This window comes from Oncorhynchus kisutch, linkage group LG7, assembly GCF_002021735.2.
Source record: "Oncorhynchus kisutch isolate 150728-3 linkage group LG7, Okis_V2, whole genome shotgun sequence".
Lineage (NCBI taxonomy): Eukaryota > Metazoa > Chordata > Actinopteri > Salmoniformes > Salmonidae > Oncorhynchus > Oncorhynchus kisutch.
In genome coordinates this window covers 27285375-27308318 of record NC_034180.2, presented here as the reverse complement: position 1 = coordinate 27308318, position 22944 = coordinate 27285375, and the positions used below count along the sequence as shown (strand labels likewise).

General features: G+C 40.9%; 1 protein-coding gene across 1 annotated transcript in view; it reads left to right on the top strand.

Annotated features, from left to right (window-relative positions):
* The first annotated feature begins 1512 nt into the window (after positions 1 to 1512).
* Positions 1513 to 22944, top strand: part of spred1 (sprouty related EVH1 domain containing 1) — a 73158-nt gene continuing 51726 nt past the window's right edge. The window contains exon 1 of the mRNA XM_020487833.2: positions 1513 to 2274. Within this exon, the coding sequence (XP_020343422.2) occupies positions 2243 to 2274 (32 nt within the window). The 5' untranslated portion in view covers positions 1513 to 2242. The remainder of the gene's footprint in view (positions 2275 to 22944) is intronic.

Here is a 22944-nt window from a genome sequence, read left to right as displayed (position 1 = left end):
TCTAAGAATATCAGCAGCTACCCACCAAATCAGACCATTGTGTCACACTGATAAGCTCCACCTCCACTGTCATGACAGATAGGAAATATTTTCAAACACCTGAGAGCAGTTCAATATGGGTTAACTATGCATCTCATTAGATAGAGCAATGTACTGTATCTACTGATTGGGGCTGTTTTATACAGCTGCTACATAGGCCGTAGCACAAGCTGTATGGGAGCCAGTGAAATACAAAGAAACTTCTCACACAACATACTGTCACTATGACAACCGGGTAGAATCATTGAGCCTGATCTCTTGCCATTCCACACAGCACAGAAATCCAATAGCATAAAGACTTATATAACCACCCCATTGGTTGCATATGACACATCTTCAACTAGTCTAGTGAATAAGATGAATTCATACCATATGGATTTATTGCATTTGTTTTCTAGCTGTCTTTATCTCACAAAATACATGAATGAAATCCAACAGGGAGAGCTCAGAGATATTTCCCAATTTCCAATGGTTGTCCGCGGAATGCCAATGTAATAGCACATTATGCTACATTCACACTATCTTCTGGAGAAACACGTAGCTAGAACAATATAATATTGATAATAAAGTTAAAGATCTGTAAACATGCTGAGTGGAGTAGGTTTTTTCAAAGGCCTGCACTTGCTGGTTAATGGAATTTCATTCAAGAATCTATTATTTTCTAAAGCCATGGCTGTGAAGGGCTTAAATACCTGGCTAACATTATTACCTGTCTTCAAATATAATTTAGATTAAAAAATCATATTATTGTGTATTATTATCACCTTTTTTACATCCAAGAAAAAAAGGTAACAGTTTTGAGAAAATTATATTCTGGTCCCAGTAAATATACTCAGGAAAATGTTCCTGGCCTGGCCATGAGGTCGCTGCAGATACAATGTTATTTGGAATTTTAACATGATACAATAATTGTATACAATTCAAAGTCAAACAAATTACAAGAATCACCATTCACATATCGGGCCTCAGACCTAAATTTAAGATCAAGCCTACAGCCAATAAATGAGAAGCAGGTTGAAGAATACAACTATAGCCTTCCTTCTCTGCTATTTGAAATCATGAAGGGAATCTGATGTAATTCCACGTGCTGCACCATGTATTCGGCTCATACTGTATATCCAAACTATCTCCTCCATTTTAAAGCACTAGTCATCCAGAATTGAAAGTGCTTGTTTTTTGTGATATTAAATGCTTGAAATGCAACGCAAGTTAACATAATCTACACTTGATATTGGCGGTGCTATCACACAGTCACACACACACACACACACAATCCTTCCTACATATTATTTTCTATTTTGCGTGCTATCACACAGACGCTTCCCTTTTCTGTGTATCAATGCGTGATTGAAAGGAAACTTCGTTCGGGAAGTGCAGGGACTACTTTAGGTCAACTTTGGATATAAATAATCAATGTATATGCCAAATGACACAGGCATATTTGAACATGAAAACGAATGAAATATGTTTCGAGTAAATGTAAGCAATTGTATTGATAGTTGAGACCCCTTTGACATATATGTTTTTGCGGCCACGCGGAAGGATTTCATTCTCGAGCTGGGTCGACGCTTCCGCCCAGTTTTCCGATGTTCATTGCCCGAGTTGAAAATGGAATTCGATTAAAGCAGATGTCCAACAACTTCTTCGAGAAAAATTTACTCACCGTTTTTGCCTAATGTACTTCAATTTCATCATTGAAATTAGTTTGTAGGCCTGTCTTTTCCCCCCAGTTGTGGAGGTTATAATTCAACGTACACCGACACATTGACGGATCAACGCTGCAGCGCTTTTCAAGTGTTGTCCTGGACCTGAAGTTGGCGAGGGAACGCTCGATAGCTAAACACGAATAACGTGCCAAATGTCGGGTTTATTTTGTAAAAAATGTAGCATCTGAACACATTGGATTTCGTGTTGGCGAAGAGGATGACGAAGCTGTGTATTTTATTCTGGTTGGATTTTACTTCCAGGGAAGATAAAATGAATCATCGGTTGTCATTCCTCCTGGCAATTTAGTTACAGCTAGCTAGGCTACTTGGTTTTCCGAAATAAAGCTCACTTATGCATTCAGCACTGTAAGACCATTTACTTTTATCCAATATCTGGGTGTTTTATGCAAAAGAAAATGGTGATATTTGCGGTTTATTTCCCCGCCGTCACTGCGTCCTCGATGCTATTGCCAGGATTTGGATCCCCTTGAGGAAAGATGAGCGAAGATTCGACAAATCCAAACAACGAGTGAGTACATTTTACCCCACATTCTAGAATGCAACGATGTCCTTCATGTCTAATCTTCACTGCAATGATTAGCAGGATTCTAAATGACTACTCTGTTCCACTAGGATCATTGCTTCTTCACATTGGTTCCACTCACGTTCATATTTAAATTGGATTACTATTGAAGTAATACAAAAGACAAACATCTATTTAGTTCGTTGTGATAATATAAAATAAACCAATGTGTTTTGGGACTGGATTTAATAGAAATAGAGGCCTATTATTATATTATGACAACGAGAGATGCTATAGGTAATTTTGACAACTGTACAGAAAATGGTATACAGTCCACTTTATAACAATAGCCTCATAATTAATGCAATATATGGTAGTTGTTTCATCAATATTGTCTTTGAAGAATACCTTTATGATTTGACTGCAATTGGATAATATCGGTTGCTATTTCAGACTGTAATAAATTACACGATGTAGTCACACACAGTCACTGTGGCTAGATTATTTGTTTGAACATAGGATTTAAGACCCTATGCTTATCCGCTTTAAAATGATCTTGTCATAAGATTCAATATTATATACGATAGTGTTTTCTTAGCGTTAACCTGTTATCAAATGCTAACTCCTCTACGTGAACTAAGAGAGTATCATAAAATAGTAATGTGGTTTAAAAAAATATTCCCTCAATATTATAATTATTCAATGTTAATGTGGCTGTAAACTGGTTGCTGCAATGTCAGAATCCAGAAGTAGAAGACGCCATATTTTTTTCTCAATCACACTCATTTGCATATTACAATCTCATTCATATATATATATTTTTTAATGGACGTAATGCGTTCCAAATGCACTGGCCTGAACCCGGAAAGCAGTATTTATGTGATTGTGAACTTGAAATAGGGTCATTTGTGTACATTTCAATTATTTATCGCTGTAAATCCGTGTTGTTTTAATGGACTGATCGCTTGCGTGAGCTTGTTGACAGTCAGTGAGAAATATCTGGTCGGGAGGTGGTGCGGTCATGTGACCACTTCCATTCATAAAGTACCTGGGTGCCCATTCACAGTACGATGTGCAGTACAGTGTCTTGCAACGCATTGGCGATTACGCAAACATTTTATCTGCATTTGGAATCAGCTTAATCCAGATGGCCATTAAACAAATAGATAATGCAAGAATGGTTAGCTCTTATTGCAGTCTTCCAATGCTCTCAAAAGAATGGCGTCCATATTTCTTATTCTAGACGGTTGAAATGCGTTCATACGCTGACATTTCCACAGTTTTGTGCCCCAAGACGGCGATGTTCTCCATTCAATCTATCTGCCTAGCACACCTCGGGTTGATTGATATATTGCAGGGAGGCTTTGTCCTTGAACTTGGCATGCGTTTCATATTCAATATATTACATAAGCGAGGACCATGATGTATGTGGTTCTGTGTGTTTGTTCTTCCTAGTGACAGCAGCAGCACAGCGCATAAGATGGCCAACATATGATCCAATGTATTTGGTAATTATTCATTGAAGGTAAAGGAAGATGGTAGGAACGGAACAGTAAGACCCGCCTGATCCCTTTTTATGTTCATGCTGGCTGGAATTAGCCATCAGCCGAGCCCAACAATGGACTAAAGGAAAGGGATCGGGGAGGATACCTAGTCAGTTGTACAACTGAATGCATTCAACTGATATGTGTCTTCCGCATTGAACCCAACCCCTCTGAATCAGAGAGGTGTGGAGGGCTGCCTTAATCAACATCCACGTCTTTGGCGCCCGGTGAACAGTGGGTTTAACTGCCCTGCTCAGGGGCAGAATGACAGATTTTTTTTACCTTGTCAGCTCAGGGATTCGATCCAGCAACCTTTTGGTTACTGACCCAATGCTCCTACCCGCCAGGAGCCTAATGTTATTTCTTATTGTCCATGGACCTTCCATGTTCTGTGTAGAGGCGAATTGGCTCTGGCAGTCAAAACGGCCAAATACTCCATCAAACCGAGTATTGATTTTCAATTGCGGTACTACTTTCATATATACAAAATTAAAAAACACATGCTAAATCTACACTTACTGTAAACTGTTTTACCTGCTTTTAACACAGTTGCAGCCGACAGTATTTTTCAGTGGCAACACGTTTGCGGCGCCTGTCTTTTTGTTTACTCACAGGTGCTCACAGACACAGATAGCTAATTAAGACAGAGGTGTACCTGTGCTATGTCTGTTTTCCGTGTGGGAACCCTAACTCTATATATTGTTTCCCATTGATGTCATCTGTTATGGATCTGATCAGTGTATTCACACATCTTCCCACAAACTGACAGTTCAATTTTGTTATTTGTCCACATTTTCATATATTTTACAGTTTGTTTTCTATTAGTGGTGTTTTGAATTGAGAGGATGGGGAGAATTTTGGATGCAATCGCACCGTGAAAAGGAATTGCACAACACGACCCTGTGTTTTTGTATCAGGATGGGTGGGTGGATTTTAGGTTATAAGCATGTATACCTTACTGTTTCTCCTCACAGTAGCATTATAGTAAACCATGTCAATGTGTCGGACAGGGATCATCAACTGCATTCAGCCTCGGGACGATACATTTCTTTTTTCTTAAAGGATGTTCAGGGGGCTGGAACATAATTTTCAAATAATTTGTATACTGCAAATTGACAGCAAGAAGCCCAAACAGATATAACATTTGACTGAAACATAGTAATTTCAAACATTGTTTACATTTGTATACGATCACATATCTCTATTACGTGTGGGAATACTTTGAAATAATAGATTTACCAAATGTAAATCACTTGGAGCTGATTTACTGACCCTTCTCTGTTAGCATCATGGGTCACGTGTGATGAATATGCTGTTATTTCGCATAGCAAATGTATAAAGTTCCACAGCTTTTTCCTTCATAAAAAACAACAACATGTGGTTGAATAGGAAGATGTGCGCTACTCACTGACACCCTGCAAAGGCTCACTCGTACAGGTTATTAATCCCTAAAAGTCTAAACCGTTGGGGTTTAAGATGGTTATATCATTGTAGTTATTTGATTTAGATTTTCAGGACCCTTGTAGGTATAAATAATATATTTAACAATGTGTGGATATAATATTGAGTTTGGCCTTTACTACTGTTGCCCATAGAAACGCATTGAATAACTAATTCAGAAATGGCAGAACAGAGCGTCAAAAAATGTTACGTAATAAGGTTTTGAAGTGTCTGTCGTATATCTAGAAGATATAAGAACACTCAGGAAATATATATATATATATACTGAACAAAAATATAAATGCAACAATTTCAAAGATGTTGCCGAGTTACAGTTCATAAAAGGAAATAAATTCATTAGGCCCTAATCTATGGATTTCACGTGACTATCCACCCACTGGGGACCTAGACCCATCCAATCAGAATTAGTTTTTCCCCACAAAAGGGCTTTATTACAGAGAATTACACCTCAGCGCCAACCATCCCCCTCAGACGATCCCGCAGGTGAAGAAGCTGGACATGGGGGTCCTTGACTGGCTTGGTCTGTGTTTGTGAGGCCGGTTGGACATACTGCCAAATTCTCTAAAACGACGTTGGATGCTTATGGTAGACAAATTTAATTGTCTGGCAACCGCTCTGGTGGACATTCCAGCAGTCATCATGACAATTGCACGCACCCTCAACTTGTTGTGGCCTTTTATTGATCCCAGCACAAGGTGCGCCTGTGTAATGATCATGCTGTTTAATTAGCTTCTTGATATGTTACATCTGTCAGGTGGATGGATTATCTTGACAAAGGAGAAATGCTCACTAACAGGGAGGTAAACAAATTTGTGAGAAATAAGCTTTTTGTGCGTATAGAACATTTCAGCTCATGAAACATGGGACCAACACTTTACATGTTACGTTTATATTTTTGTTCAGTGTATATATGTTTTAGACACATTTAACCCCCTTTTTTTGGGTACAAAACTACTTCCATACTTCAAAAAAAAAGAAAGTTAAATGGTACTGGGCTACCTTCAGTCCCGTGGGGGTCGTAGAGCAACATGGAAAACGCCATTGTGTTCGTGAGAGTCTCGTCTTTTACACCAAACCGTTCAGATGCTTTTTGTGAGAAGACTGATTTTTGGGATGTCTCCTTGGTCTGACAAACAGAGCTATAACTAGGAGGTGACAATCGACTCTTAAGTATTAACAGCTTTTTTTTCTGAGTGTGAAATGCCTACCACCGTGTTCAATATCCGGTCTGCATGTTGCATTGAAAAGAGGAAGGACTAGTTATAACGTGTGTTTGAAGAAGGTAGCCTAGTTATCCAAAAAACGCAACATTTAATCAAACATAGGGAAGGACATGAATCAGGGTGTGTCTAGCTGTCTTGGACTTGATTATATTTCTTTGATTTTATTAGGATCCCATTAGCCGATGCAATGGCGACAGCTTGTCTTACTGGGGTCCAAAACATTACAGACAAGACTTTACAGTTTACGTACATTTAAAAACCTTAACATGTAGTGTGTGTTTGCTTTTATCAGTTGCACAGCCTTGTCAGTACAAAAAGTAGGTCACGTGTATGCCGTTGTGTCTCCTATAGATGTACAATAGCATTCATTCATATCCTTATGAGGGAGTATCTAGGTCTGTGTACTACTGTGCTGAACATTCATTCACTAAGTTATTTTCCTTTTTTTAACAATTGTAACAATTGTAACTCAACAAATAGGCCTACAGGCTATACACCTACAAACTGTAAATTTACTGTTAGCCAAAATATTTTACTAAGTTTAGCCATTTGATGTAATTTGTTTTATATCTGGTATTGGTAAAGTCTTTGAATGATTAGGGTTAGTCTAATATTTTGATTGTTTAGTGTAGTTCGCCAGTCAAGTGATTCCTCAGTCTTTTTTCTATCAGGGTGATTTATTTGACAGATCAGCGTTTGTCTGTCAATGTGGGTTGTTGTGATCTTATCACCTAGGGGTCTGTTCTGCCCCTCACTCTATTCCTCTTTCAGGCTTTCCAAAACACATTCAACCCAAACAACCACTGATTTGAATGTGAGCATCTTGTCATAGCTACTCCAACTGTTTGGCAAATAGTTTATGGTTGGAATTGCTCTGTGAAATAATGCTTTTCTTTTTAGGCAAGTATTTAAGTTGCCGATTCTATATGTATTGCGATTCGATACTGCGATTTTAATGCTATTGTATGTTGCAAACACATTTCTCACTAGAGAGCATGAGAACGAGTTTAGATCAGCCAGGGAAATAAAAGTCCTGAAAATGTTTTCTCACTATTTAAAAAGAGCATGGATAATTAAGCTATAGGATGAAAAAAACAGAAGTTTTGGCGCAGCCGACTAGTGCCAGCTAACGCTACCTACAGTAGCAAAAACAGTATAATGTCATCACAAAATAATATTGCGATATGTAGCTACATTTTTGGGATAGCCTACGTGTATGAGCCTAATATCCATTGGTGTGTAGTGGTCAGGCTCAGTAGAGGTTCTCAGTTGTTTGTAGTTTTGCTTCTGTAATCTTTTTAGGAAGTAGCCTTTTTGAATGCTTTTGGCCACTGCCCTGTATTGACTGAATTGGAACTTGTCTCTGTAAACAATGTCGAAAGGAAGTTTTGGTCTTACGTAAAGACTTGACTTTGGATTCAGTCAGAGCTAATTGTTATTTTGTAACTATGTCAGCTGGCTGTCCTAGTAGATTGTCAAACGATCACTGATACTAGCTAGGGCTGCACAACATGAGCAAAAAAATCTAATTGTGATTTTTTTTTTGTACCATTATATTGCGTTTTTACTTGCGATTTATAGATCGGAACACTTGGGTAAACTGATGGAGTCATAAATAAAATTATCATTCTAATTTTATGGTTAGAATACAGTGGACACTTGGAATGTAGTTTTGTTTGGTGTGACAACGAATGGAAAAGTAAGGGAGGAGATGTTTGTGACTGAATCAAAGTGTTGGTCAGTGTTTCCCATGGGACCCTAATTAGGTTTAAATAAATTATTTAAATGCATTTTAAATAGTACATTCATTTTTCTCTCTGATTAAGAACAAGCTGTTTCACAAACAGTTCTGATATACTTCCACTGGTACTGGCCTGTATTAAAGCAAAGGTTTGCTAGCAATATTTGCCCTAGCTCAGTGGATTTAGATAGCTAGCAATTAACATTTAGAGCTTAAGAGCGACTAACTAGCATTTTGCAGAGAGCAAGTTACAAAAACTAATCGTATAATATAGAAAACGTGGATTTGTATTAACAAGCAAAGTGGAAAGCTGCGTCGTTCTGTTGACTGCATGCTGTTTGGTCCATGCATGCGGTCATCCCCCTCTTCAAAGGGGGAGACACTCTAGATCCAAACTGTTAGACTTGTATCCATCCTGCCCTGCCTTTCTAAAGTCTTCGAAAGCCAGGTGAACCAACAGATCATCGACCATCTCGAATCCAAAGTTAAATCTAGAATCGGCTTCCTATTTCGCAAACAAAGCCTCCTTCACTCATGCTGCCAAACATACCCCCGTAAAACTGACTATTCTGCTGATCCTTGACTTCGTCGATGTCATTTACAAAATAGCCTCCACTCTACTCAGCAAATTGGATGCAGTCTATCACAGTGCCATCCGTTTTGTCACCAAAGCCCCATATACTACCCACAATTGTGACCTGTATGCTCTCGTTGGCTGGTCCTCTCTACATATTCGTCGCCAAACCCACTGGCTCCAGACCATCTATAATTCTTTGCTAGGTAAAGCTTCGTCTTATCTAAGTTCACTGGTCACCATAGCAACACCCACCCGTAGCACGCGCTCCAGCAGGTATATTTCACTGGTCATCCCCAAAGGCAACACCTGCTTTGGCCGCCTTTCCTTCCAGTTCTCTGCTGCCAATGACCGGAACGAATTGCGATAATCACTGAAGTTGGAGACTTATATCTCCCTCACTAACTTCAAACGTCGGCTGTCAGAGCAGCTTACCGATTGCTGCAGCTGTACACGGCCCATCTGTAAATATCCCATCCAACCAACTGCATACCTTATCCCCATATTTTTTTTTCTGCTCTTTTGCTCACCAATATTTATACCCGTATTTATACTTACACATCCTCATCTGCACATCTATCACTCCAGTGTTAATTGCTAAAATGAAATTACTTTGCCACTATGGCCTATTTATTGCCGTACCTCCTTACTTAATTTGCACACACTATACAGATTTTCTATTGTGTTATTGACTGTACGTTTGTTTATCCCATGTGTAACTCTGTGTTGTTTTTGTCGCACTGCTTTGCTTTATCTTGACCAGGTCGCAGTTGCAAATGAGAACTTGTTCTCAAATGGCCTACCTGGTTAAATAAAGGTGAAATAAAATAAAAATGCAAAGAGAATGTTGCGCACTAGGAACTGTCTGCTTGAGTGGCGGGGATTGGTGTGTGTGTAGGACTGGGAAGCGGACAAATAGAAGACGTACTGAGAGAGAACTCTGTCAACTCAAGGAATAAATCAATAGTAAAAAACAAACAACAAACAGGCTTTACAGACGGCCTAGTGGCATTTTGAAACTGTCACTGCCTCTTGCGATATGGATATTGCGCATGTCAATAGATAATTTAGATAAAAAATGTATTAACCGTGCAGCCGTAAAACTAGCTCACACTTACAGTTGAAGTCGGAAGTATACATACACTTAGGTTGGAGTCATTAAAACTAGTTTTTCAACCACTCCACAAATTTCTTGTTAACTTCTTCGGGCTAGGGGGCAGTGTTTGGATGAATGGGTGCCCAAAGTAAACTGCCTGTTACTCAGGCCCAGAAGCTAGGATGTGCATATAATAAGTATTGGATAGAAAACACTCTAAAGGTTCCAAAACTTAAAAAATTATGTCTGTGAGTATAACAGGCCTACAAACCTGACTCAGTTACACCAGCTCTGTCAGGAGGAATGGGCCAAACTTGTTGTGGAAGGATACCCAAAACGTTTGACCCAAGTTAAACAATTTGAAGGCAATGCTACCAAATACTAATTAAGTGTATGTTAATGGCTGACTCACTGGGAACGTGATGAAAGGAATTAAAGCTGAAATAAATCATTCTCTACATTTATTCTGACATTTCACATTCTTAAAATAAAGTGGTTATCCTAGCTGACTGAAGACAGGGAATTTTTACTAGGATTAAATGTCAGGAATTGTGAATAACTGAGTTTAAATGTATTTGGCTAAGGTGTATGTAAACTTCCGACTTAAACTATCTCAAGATCTCTTTTGTCAAACGTCGAACATTTTTGTCAGTCTTTCCTGCCACAATATCATCCTTCGTTCTTTACCAATTCTTAACATATGGTAATTAGTTATGGAGGATGAGCAGTTTCATAATCTGTGAAATGAACCCATGTACAGGCTATTTATGATTTTGTTTGTTTGTTCTTTTAGAGGGTGTTGAATTGTTTGCATGATTAATGACAATCCTCTAACTCTCTGGCAAATGGGATGGTTTGTTACTGACCATGTGTTACTGTGTAACTGAGCAGGCCCTGTACAGTATAAATGTTGTCTGGTTTGGCTGTTCTCTTCCCATGGCCAGAGTTATAATGCAGTATATTTTAAACCTGAGCCACTTCCCTCTTGTAATTCTCATTTCCTCTTAAAATTATTTTAGCAGCAGACCTATTACTAAACTTGTAAATGTCTCCCAGTGTATTTGGAGGATTTTTCTTTTCTTAAAGCACAGTATTCCTTCAAATAAAATTGTGCAGTGAAATATGTTTTAGCCTATTTAGTTGGTCACAACATTGAAGACGAATTATAGGTAACACATATGAAATGCCCATTTTGCCTTTGAAAATGCTACTGATTAGGCTATGTTGTGTCGTAGACTAAAAAATCCTACATTTTTTGTTGTTGTTAGGCCTAGATCGGGAATATTCAACTAGCGGTCTGCTGGCCAGATCTGGGCTGTTATTAATTTAGACTGGCCCTTAAATCAATTCTGAACATTAATAAAATATCTGCAAAAAATCCCGCCAAAATCTTATGTTCAGTGCCAAAATGACACTTTCCTGGAATTTGGCATTGGATGAGTTTTAAGAAGCTTTTAATAGTTAAAATGGTGAATGAGGGTTGCACCTTTTCAATTAGCAAATTTTTTGTTTGCGCCTCGACTTTTGTTGGTTTAATGCCCTCCACTTCTTTCGTAATTACTTGTAGCAATATTTAAGTGCTTTATTGGTGTGTGTGTGCATTGCTTTTTTTATACAGTTATTCCAAAGAATAATCGAATGTGGAAAATGTCCCCCCCTGCCGTTAACCTTAACCTGCCCCTGCCGTTAACCTTAACCTGCCCCTGCCGTTAACCTTTTCTTTTTTTTGTAATTTTTTTTTGTCCATCTGTCCCGTAAGAATATAGTTGAATATCCCTGGCCTACATTGTTACGTCTTTTTTCAAGGAGCCCGTCTCTCTTTAATTTGCCCTGGCCATATCTTATTGCTTCTAAGAATTGATTTGAGCAGTATAATGTCTGAATTGTACATATTGTTTTCAGTTGTACTGCTGCATGAAGGCTAAGCCTTGTTGGATGGTGCTGCAGCTGGGTTACGACGGTTCTTTCCTGCGAGGCCACAGACCTAAATCCCTGTCTTTGAGTTACCAATCTCTTTGAAACAGGAAGGGGTTGGGGCCTGTGTTCGTGTTTGTGCTCAACTATGTATTTAAGTGTGTTTGTGTCTATAAAAGATAAGTAGGTATAGGCTAGATGAGGGGATTTAAGCAATCATCATCTTATAAAATGAATATTTTATGAACCAAACTCTTAACAGGGTATGTAGCCTATTAAAGGAAACGTTGACCCAAAATTCAGAAACTCCCAAGTGATTCCATACATTGAAACTAGTTTGCCCTCTCACCCTCTCTCTCTCTGTAGCGCTGTCATGAAACAGCTGCAAAAACGGGTCATGTGACTGGTGACGTTGCTGGATGCCGTCCTCGCTCTGCTCCATTGCCAGGGAATCCATGATTCAGAAATCTGCCAAGTGTGGACATTTGGTTTTTATTGAAAGCATATGGCCGAATTAGCTATTTTGAGCAAAGTAGGATCCGTTTTGAGTCAGGAAATGTGTACTCTTCCACCTAAAACATTTGCGATTACAGCAGCGAAGATGGTTAACAACTGCGCATGTGGGGGAATCCCTGCTACATAGAAACTGCACGTTATGCCGTTATTCATAGATGCTAGGTTTAACTTTACACATTATTTTACAGTAAACAACAACCTACAAATATATCTGGTGACAAATTCAAGAGTCATGAAGAAAACAATGGGAGGGGAGCCCATTGTGTCATCAAATATATTTATTTGAGCCGGAGTATTGAAACAAAGATTTGTGGAAAATGAAGCTTTGGATGGCCCACCGCAGCAGTAGCTAATAAAGGCCTTCAGGGGTCCAAAATGGACCTGGGGCTTTTCAACCTGTACCCGATATGCATAAATACATTTTGTTTTAAAATAGAGATCCGTTCTGAACAGATCCGAGGACAACTAGACCCAATCCGAGTGAGGGGAAACGGCAGAAAATAATATATTTTTTTAATCTGCTTTATTAACCGTAGCTGATAAAGGGAGAGGTAGAGAGAAGTCCCGGATAACGTCTGAGGTATTCTGGTAGCTGGATAACACCCCCAACCCATCACCAGGATCAACACAGACTAGATTGGTGGTGCAGTTGTGGCAATTACACTCCAATGCCACGAAGGAGGAATGTTTTTGCTGCAGATAATTTGAGTACGTGACTACAGTTCTTACAGAAATGGAAGAATGTAATGATGAGCAGTTAGTTTTACAAAAATCTGTAATACAAAAATTAATTGAAGATGCACCCCTCTTCTAGCTGGGCCAAATTGACACTTATCTAACAAGTAAGTTGCTAAACTTTACTTTATTCGCTTATCATAAACCTCTATGAACTAGCTATTTTAGTTGGTTTATGCTTTCACATTAGCCCAAACACTATATAGCATATGTTTATATATCACAATGTTTTGGGGATATTCTATTCTGCAATGTTAGGTGACAACATGTCTATTGTCTCTCAACTATGGCTGTGGTGGTCATATAATGTTTTCAGCCGGTTAGTGTCATGCAAAAGACGGTATCATGGTAATTGACCGTTAGTTAATATAAACACATTTAGTAAAATATCTCGAGGCCTGCTGATGCTGTATGCGTCATCTGTAAGCACTCTAATAGTGAATTGAATCTGCACGTCCATTTTTCAATGATGCCAGGAGGCTACTTTGGTTTCATAGCAGAGCATGCGCTTGATATAAGCAGCTGAAAAATAAATATAAGAACACTTATTTTACTCCACCCATCAACCACTGTTTGAGGAGCATTCTCTCGCTGAGTGACCGGTGATATTATGCCCAACCTATGTATGCCATGGGCTTTCCAACCCTGTTCCTGCAGCTGCCTAGTGCTTAATTTGCGAAACCAAGTGAAATCTGTCCGGGAACATCGATAGTAAAAGGTTTTTGCAATGAAACATATTTCACTAAACTGTTTCTGGAGCTGACAGCCCCTCTGCCAGCTCCAGAAAGGAATAAAGGATGTGCCACCCAATTTAATTATGAAAATGTAAAACCTTCCCTATTGCTAGGCTTTTCAAAATCTTCCTGCACAACCAACTTCATCGCCTAGGGCTGCTGTACATTTTCTCCCAGACTCGTGGATAGACATTTTGGAGCATAGCATAAGGTAACCAGTCCATACTCAAGGCGATTATTGAGAAACTGTGAAATCTAGTGCCTATTTTCCTTGGTTTCCTGTATAAAGTGCAGCCAGGGACTGAACATCAGCTTGCAAGCTCCATATAAGGGTATATCGTGATGTTTCTACATGGCAGAGTCTCCCCTACGAGGGTAACAACTGTGCATGTGCACCCATCTCTGCTGCTGTGCTAGTGGGATACAGAAAATAATGATATAAAATAATCACAAGTTTTATGTGGAATAGACCCTGCCTTTCCTGATTTACAAAGGAAAAAATCTGCCATGTCGCGGACACCAACGTCAGGCTCCTGGGCAAGAGAAACACATTTTTCTCCCACTTTGAGGATAACACAGTGCCACTGACGTAAGACAGTTACGCGTGTTAACCCTTGCAAGGTTGCCGGCCCAGACGGCATCCCTAGCCGTGTCCTCAGAGCATGTGCAGATCAGCTGAACATTCAATCTCTCCCAATCCCAGTCTGCTGTCCCAACTTGCTTCAAGATGTCCACCGTTGTTCCTGTACCCAAGAAAGCAAAGGTAACTGAACTAAATTACTATTGCCCTGCAGCACTCCATGCTCATCATACAGCTCGGGGCCCTGGGTCTGAACCCTGCCCTGTGCAACTTGGTCCTGGACTTCCTGACGAGCCGCCCCCAGGTGGTGAAGGTAGGAAACAACACATCCACTACACAGATCCTCAACACGGGCCCCACAAGGGTGCATGCTCTGCCCCCTCCAGTACTCCCCGTTCATCCTAGACTCCAACTCAATCATCAAGTTTGCAGACGACAGTTTTAGGCCTGATTACCAACAATGGCAAGACAACCTACAGGGAGGAGGTGAGGGCCCTGGCGGAGTGGTGCCAGGTAAATAATATCTCTCAATGTCAACAAAACGAAGGAGCTGATCGTGGACTTCAGGAAAATGGCAGAGGGATCACACCCCCATCCACATTGATGTGGCCGCAGTGGAGAAGGTGAAAAGCTTTAAGTTCCTCGGCATACATATCACTGACAATCTGAAATGGTCCACCCACACAGACAGTGTGGTGAAGAACGCGCAGCAGCACCTCTTCAACATCAGGAGGCGGAAAAAATGTGGCTTGTCCCCGGAGACAATCATAAACTTTTACAGCTGCACCATTGAGAGCATCCTGGTATGGCAACTGCACCGACCGCAACCGCAGTGCTCTCCAGAGGGTGGTGCGGTCTGCCCAACGCGTCACCCTCATTTTTCCCCCTCATCAATCTACACACAATAACCCATAATGACAAAGCAAAAACAGGTTTTTAGAATATATATATATATATATATCTCCTCTATCTATATAAAAAACAGAGTACTTTGTTGAAGCACCTTTAGCAGCGACTACAACCTTGAGTCTTCTTGGGTGTGACACTACAAGCATGGCACACTGGTATTTGGGGAATGTCAGAGCAAAAACCAAGCCATGATGTGGAAGGAATTGTCTGTAAGGCTCCGGGACAGGATTGTGTCGAGGCACAGATCTGGGTAAGGGTACCAAAACGTTTCTGCAGCATTGAAGGTCCCCAAGAACACAGTAGCCTTCATCATTCTAAAATGGAAGAACTTTGGAACCACAAAGACTCTTTCTAGAGCTGGTCGCACGGCCAAACCTAGCAATCGTCGGTGAAGGGCCTTGGTCAGGGAGGTGACCTGACAGAGCTCCAGAGTTCCTCTGTGAAGAGGAGTGAACCTTCCAGAAGGACAAACATCTTTGCAGCACTCCACCAATCAGGCCTTTATGGTAGAGTGGCCAGAAGTAAGCCACTCCTCAGTTAAAGGCACATGACATCCCGCTTGGAGGCACCTAAAGGACTCTCAGACCATGAGAAACAAGATTCTCTGTTCTTATGAAGCCAAGATTGAACTCTTTGGCCTGACTGAGTCACATCTGCAGGAAACCTGGCACCATCCCCACAGTGAAGCATGCTGGTGGCAGCATCATGCTGTGGGGATGTTTTTCAATGGCAGGAACTGGGAGACTAGTCAGTATCGAGGGAAAGATGACCGGAGAAAATTACAGTGAGATTCTTGATGAAAACATGCTCCAGAGACGCTCAGGACCTCGGACTGGGTCGAAGGTTCACCTTCCAACAGGACATCAACCCTAAGCACACAGCCAAAACAATGCAGGCGTGGCTTCAAGAAGAGTCTCTGAATGTCCTTGAGTGGCCCAGCCAGAGCCTGGATTTGAACCTGATCGAACATCTCTGGAGAGACCTGAAGTACTGAGTAAGGGGTCTGAATACTTATGTACATTTCTATAAGCCTATTTTTTTCTTTGTCCATTATGTGGTATTGTGTGTAGATTGAGGATAAAAAATAAAGCAAGTTAATCAATTTTAGAACAAGGCTGTAACGTAAAAAAATGTGGGAAAAGTCCAGGGGTCTGAATACTTTTTGAATGCACTAATGCATGCATACAGTGCCTTGCGAAAGTATTCGGCCCCCTTGAACTTTGCGACCTTTTGCCTCATTTCAGGCTTCAAACATAAAGATATAGAACTGTATTTTTTTTGTGAAGAATCAATAAGAATAATATTTATATATATTTCTTAATTCCATTCTTTTACTTTTAGATTTGTGTGTATTGTTGTGAATTGTTCAATATTATTGCACTAGGAACACAAGCATTTCTCTACACACATAATCTAAATATGTGTGTGTGACCATTAAAATTGTATTTTGATTTTAGACCGATAGTACTTACGACAAAAGAAAGATAATTCGGCCATACATTTTCAATAAAACAGAATTTGTCATCAGCAGATGTCACAAAATGCTATACCGAAACCAAGCCCAAAAGCCCCAAACAGCAAGCAATGCAGATGTAGAAGCACGGTGGCTAGGAAAAACTCCCTAGATAGACAGGAATCTAGGAAGAAACCTAGAGGGGAACCAGGCTCTGTGGGGTTGCCAGTCATCTTCTGGCTGTGCTGGATGGAGATTATAAGTGTACATGGCAATTTAAGGCTAGATTGAACATCTTGAAGAACAAACATTAATAGATGACCAGCAGGGTCAAATAATAATCAGTGGTTGTAGATGGTGCAACAGGTCAGTACCTCAGGAGTAAATGTCAGTTGGCTTTTCAGTGGCGTATTCAGAGGTCGAGACAGCAGGTGCGAGGGAGAGAGTTTCGAAAACAGCAGGTTCGGGACAAGGTAGTACGTCTGGTGAGCAGGTCAGGGTTCTCTAGTCACAGGCAGAACAGTTGAAACCGGAGCAGCAGCACGACCAGGTGGACTGGGCCAGGAGGAGTCATCAGGCCAGCTAGTCCTGAGGCATGATCTGGGATAGGAGGGAGAAGGGGAATTAGAGGGAGCATACTTAAGTTTACACAGGACACCAGATATGACAGGAGAATTAAACCATATGTAACAGACTGACCCTAGCTCCCTGGCACAGACTTGCAGCATAGATACTGGAGACAGACCGAGGTGGGTCGGGGGACATTGTGGCCCCGTCTGACAATACTTCCGGACAGGGCCTACCAGGCAGGATATAACCCCACCCACTTTGCCAAAGCACAGCCCTCACACCACTGGAGGGGTATCAACCGACCACCAACTTACTACCCTTAGACAAAGCTGAGTATAGCCCACGAAGATCTCCTTCACTGCAAAAGCCTGAGGGGGCGCAAAACCGGACAGGAAGATCACGTCTGTGACTCAACCCACTCAAGTGATGCACCCCTCTCCTATGGACGGCATGGAAGAGCATTAGTAAGTCTCTGCCTCTGACGGGGGGTCAGAGGCAGAGAATCACAGTGGAGAGCCATCCAGGCAGAGACCGCAAGGGCAGTTTGTCCCTCCAGTGCCTTTCACCTTCGCACCCCTGAGCCAGACTACACTCTATCGTAGGACCTACTGAAGATGAGACTTCAGTAAAGACTTAAGGTTGAGACCGAGTCTGCCTCTCTCACATGGATAGACAGATCATTTCATCAAAATTTAGATCTATAGGAGAAAGCCCTGCCTCCAGCTGTTTGCTTAGAAATTCGAGGGACAAGGAGGCCTGTGTCTTGTGAGCATAGTGTAGGTATGTACGGCAGGACCAAATCAGAGATGGGTAGGAGCAATCCCATGTAATGCTTTGTAGGTTAGCGGTAAAACCTTGAAATCAGACCTAGCCTTAACAGGAAGCCAATGTAGAGAGGCTAGCAGTGGAGTAATATGATCAAATTTTTTGGTTCTAGTCAGGATTCTAGCAGCCTTGTTTAGGACTAACTGAAGTTGATTTAGTGCTTTTATCCAGGTTGCCGGAGAGTAGAGTATTGCAGTAGTCTAATCTAGAAGTGACAAAAGCATGGATTAGCTTTTCTGCATCCATATATTTTACAAAAATATTCAGATTATGCAATGTTACAAAAATGGAAAAAAGCTGTCCTTGAAATATTCTTGATACTGTATGTTGGTCAAAAGAGATCAGGGTCCAGAGTAACGCAGAGGTCCTTCGCAGTTTTATTTGAGACGACTGTACAACCAAGATTAGTTGTCAGATCCAACACCAGATCTCTTTGTTTCTTGGGACTTAGAACTAGCATCTCTGTTTTGTCTGAGTTTAAAACACTTGCCGTACTCCACTTCCGTTAAACATTTAGATCCACAATTTTTATTTTTATTTTTTACCATTATTTTACTAGGCAAGTCAGTTAAGAACACATTCTTATTTTCAATGACGGCCTAGAAACAGTGGGTTAACTGCCTTGTTCAGGGGCAGAATGACAGATTTTCACCTTGTCAGCTCGGAGGAACCAATCTTGCAACCTTAACTAGTCCAACGCAATAACGACCTGCCTCTTTCTCATTGCACTCCACAAGGAGGCTGCCTGTTATGCAAATGCAGTAAGCCAAGGTAAGTTGCTAGCTAGCATTAAACTTATTTGATAAAAAACAATCAATCAATATCAATCATAATCACTAGTTAACTACACATGGTTGATGATATTACTAGATATTATCTAGCGTGTCCTGCGTTGCATATAATCTGACTGAGCATACAAGTATCTGACTGAGCATACAAGTATCTGACTGAGCGGTGGTAGGCAGAAGCAGGCACGTAAACATTCATTCAAACAGCACTTTCGTGCGTTTTGCAAGTAGCTCTTCGTTGTGCGTCAAGCATTGCGCTGTTTATGAAATCAAGCCTATCAACTGCCTCAAGATGAGGCTGGTGTAACCGAAGTGAAATGGCTGGCTAGTTAGCATGCGCTAATTGTCGTTGTGTTGCTGGTTCGAGCCCAGGGAGGAGCGAGGAGAGGGACGGAAGATATACTGTTACACTGGCAACACTAAAGTGCCTATAAGAACATCCAATAGTCAAAGGTTAATGAAATACAAATGGTATAGAGGGAAATAGTCCTATAATTCCTATAATAACTACAACCTAAAACTTCTTACCTGGGAATATTGAAGACTCATGTTAAAAGGAACCACCGGCTTTCATATGTTCTCATGTTCTGAGCAAGGAACTGAAACGTTAGCTTTCTTACATGGCACATATTTTACATGAAACATATTGCACTTTTACTTTCTTCTCCAACACTTTTTGTTTTTGCATGATTTAAACCAAATTGAACATGTTTCATTTATTTACTTGAGGCTAAATTGATTTTATTGATGTATTATATTAAGTTAACATAAGTGTTCATTCAGTAATGTTGTAATTGTCATTATTACAAATATAAAAAAAATGTCTGATTTAATCGGTATCGGCTTTTATGGTCCTCTAATAATCGGTATCGGTGTTGAAAAATCATTATCGGTCGACCTCTAATTTGTATTGCATGTTTAATGGAAACAAATATTAAAAAATCTGGCGCGTTTCGGTTGCATGGCATTCGTCAGGGAGTACAAAGATGTGATAATACAAATGTCCTCTTTTGAAGAGGGAGTGGTTACATAATTGATTGGACAATACCTAGTCACTATACATATTCAAAAGTGAAATACTGTAGATGAGTTGCATTTTTATAACATGAGGCTAGAAGAATCAGAACCCATAGAAAGGTAGTTCTAACCTTGAATATTTACTCCTGAGGTACTGACTTGTTGCACCCTCAACAACCACTGAGATTATTATTATTTGACCCTGCTGGTCATCTATGAACATTTGAACATCTAGGCCATGTTCTGTTATAATCTCCACCCGGTTACAGCCAGAAGAGAACTGGCCACCCCTCATAGACTGGTTCCTCTCTAGGTTTCTTCTTAGGTTCTGGCCTTTCTAGGGAGTTTTTCCTAGCAACCGTGCTTCTACATCTGCATTGCTCGCTGTTTGGGGTTTTAGGCTGAGTTTCTGTACAGCACTTTGAGATATCATCTGATGTAAGAAGGGCTTTATAAATTAGATTTAAATATGACTGGGCAAAGTGCTAAGAATAGGGGTGCCATCTATTTTATTGTACACTAGAACACAGCAAACGTGGACCACAACTGTCTAAACATAGCTGAGGGCAATAGAGCAAAAAGTCCACTAGATGACAGCAAATGGACCTCTCGCGACCCTACAGGAAAGGTGAGAAATCCATATCTTCATTTAAACCAGGGTATTTAGTGGCCTGTAGTTTGTAAATCCATATCTTCATTTAAACCAGGGTATTTAGTGGCCTGTAGTTTGTAAATCCATATCTTCATTTAAACCAGGGTATTTAGTGGCCTGTAGTTTGTAAATCCATATCTTCATTTAAACCAGGGTATTTAGTGGCCTGTAGTTTGTAAATCCATATCTTCATTTAAACCAGGGTATTTAGTGGCCTGTAGTTTGTAAATCCATATCTTCATTTAAACCAGGGTATTTAGTGGCCTGTAGTTTGTAAATCTCAAAACGTTCCCTTTGGTTTAACTGTTTAGGACGGTCCCCTTTTCTAATTGAGGCCGGAACATGATCAATACCCATAGCTTTTAGGGAGGCAGGGTTGCCTTGTTGTAAGGACAATTCCAATAGGAATTCAGGGAACTCGGTGAGGAACGCTGTATACGGCCCAGGAGGCCTGGAAACAGTAGCTATAAAAAGTGATTGAGTAGGCTGCATAGATTTCATGACTAGAAGTTCAAATTGTAAATTAAAATTTGCTGTCATAAATGTTAGCAACACCTCTGCCTTTGCAGGATGCGTGGGGATATGGTCACTAGTGTAACCAGGAGGAGAGGCCTCATTTAACATGGTAAATTCATCAGGCTTGGGCCATGTTTGTCAGGCCAATCACATCAAGATTATGATCAGTGGTTAGTTCATTGACTATGACTGCTTGGAAGTGAGGGATCTAACATTAAGTAGCCCTCTTTTATGATGAGATATCACAATCTCTTTCAATAATGACAGGAATGGACGAGGTCTTTATTCCAGTGAGATTGCTAAGGCGAACACCGCCATGTTTTGTTTTGCTCAACCCAGACACAGTCTCAATGGGGATAGCTGAGCTGACCACGCTAGTGGCAGACTCAACTAAGCTGGCAGACTGGCTAACAGCCTTCTGCCTGGCCTGCACCCTATCGTTGTGGAGCTAGAGGAGTTAGAGCCCTGTCTATGTTCATAGATAAGATGAGAGCACCCCTCCAGCTAGGATGGAGTCTGTCACTCCTCAGCAGGCCAGGCTTGGTCCTGTTTGTGGGTGAGTCCCAGAAAGAGGGCCAATTATCTACAACTTCTATATTTTGGGAGGGGCAGAAAACAGTTTTCAACCAGTGGTTGAGTTGTGAGACTCTGCTGTAGAGCTCATCACTCCCGCTAACTGGGAGGGGGCCAGAGACAATTACTCAATGCCGACATCTTTCTAGCTGATTTGCATGCTGAGGAAATGATGTCAGCATGCTCAACCTGTGTCGCTCATTCAGCCGACAGAAACTTTCATCCGGTTCTCTCGGTGACCTCTGACTGTTTCATCCTAACATTGTTGGTGCCAACGTGGATAACAATATCCCTATACTCCCTATACTCTCTACACTCGCCAGTTTTAGCCTTAGCCAGCACCATCTTCAGATTAGCCTTAACGTCGGTAGCCCTGCCCCCTGGTAGTGTATGATAGCTGGATGATTATTTTTAAGTCCAATATTGCGGGTAATGGAGTCACCAATGAATAGGATTTTCAATTTGTCCAAGCTAATGGTGGGAGGCTTCGGCTGGTCAGACCCCGTAACGGGAGGAGGAGAGACCCGAGAAGGCTCGGCCTCTGACTCCGACTTGTTGCTTAATTGAGAGAACCGGATGAAAGTTTCTGTCGGCTGAATGAGCGACACAGGTTGAGCATGCTGACATCATTTCTTTCCCGAAGACTTGAGGAAAATTGTCCGACTGCGGGGACTGTGCGGGGGGGATTTAAACTACTACCTGTACTTACAGATGCTGTTTCATCCTTTCCTGCACTTACAGGAAGCTGTGCTTGCAACATGGCTATCCTCACCATAAGGCGATAGTTCTCCTGTATATTATGAGTACAGTGACTGCAATTGGATGGCATCATGTTAATGTTACTACCTAGCTTTTTTGGCTGGTGGAGGTTTTGTAGAGCCATGTCCAGATAAAGCGTCTGGGGTGAAAAAGTTGAATGTATAAATTAGAGCGATGAAAAAAATAAGACATTGGTAAATGTATTAAAAGTAAAATTAGAAAAGTTTGGCAGTTAGCCAAGTAGCAACAAACCGCACAACAGCACAGAGACAAGTCCGGAAGTTGAGGGTGGAGCGAATGGCTGGAACAGTCTGGATTACAGGGATAGTTTACAACCTAGATAGTTTAAATGCTAAATTTCTGTGATTTTACAGCCATGGTGGATGGTTGATGGCTTCTTTACAGCATGGTGGATTCCTTGTAATGATGGCTTCTTCTCAGCCTTGTCCTGGTACTCTTTCCCAACAGTCCCCAGTCTTGAGTTTCAGACTAACTA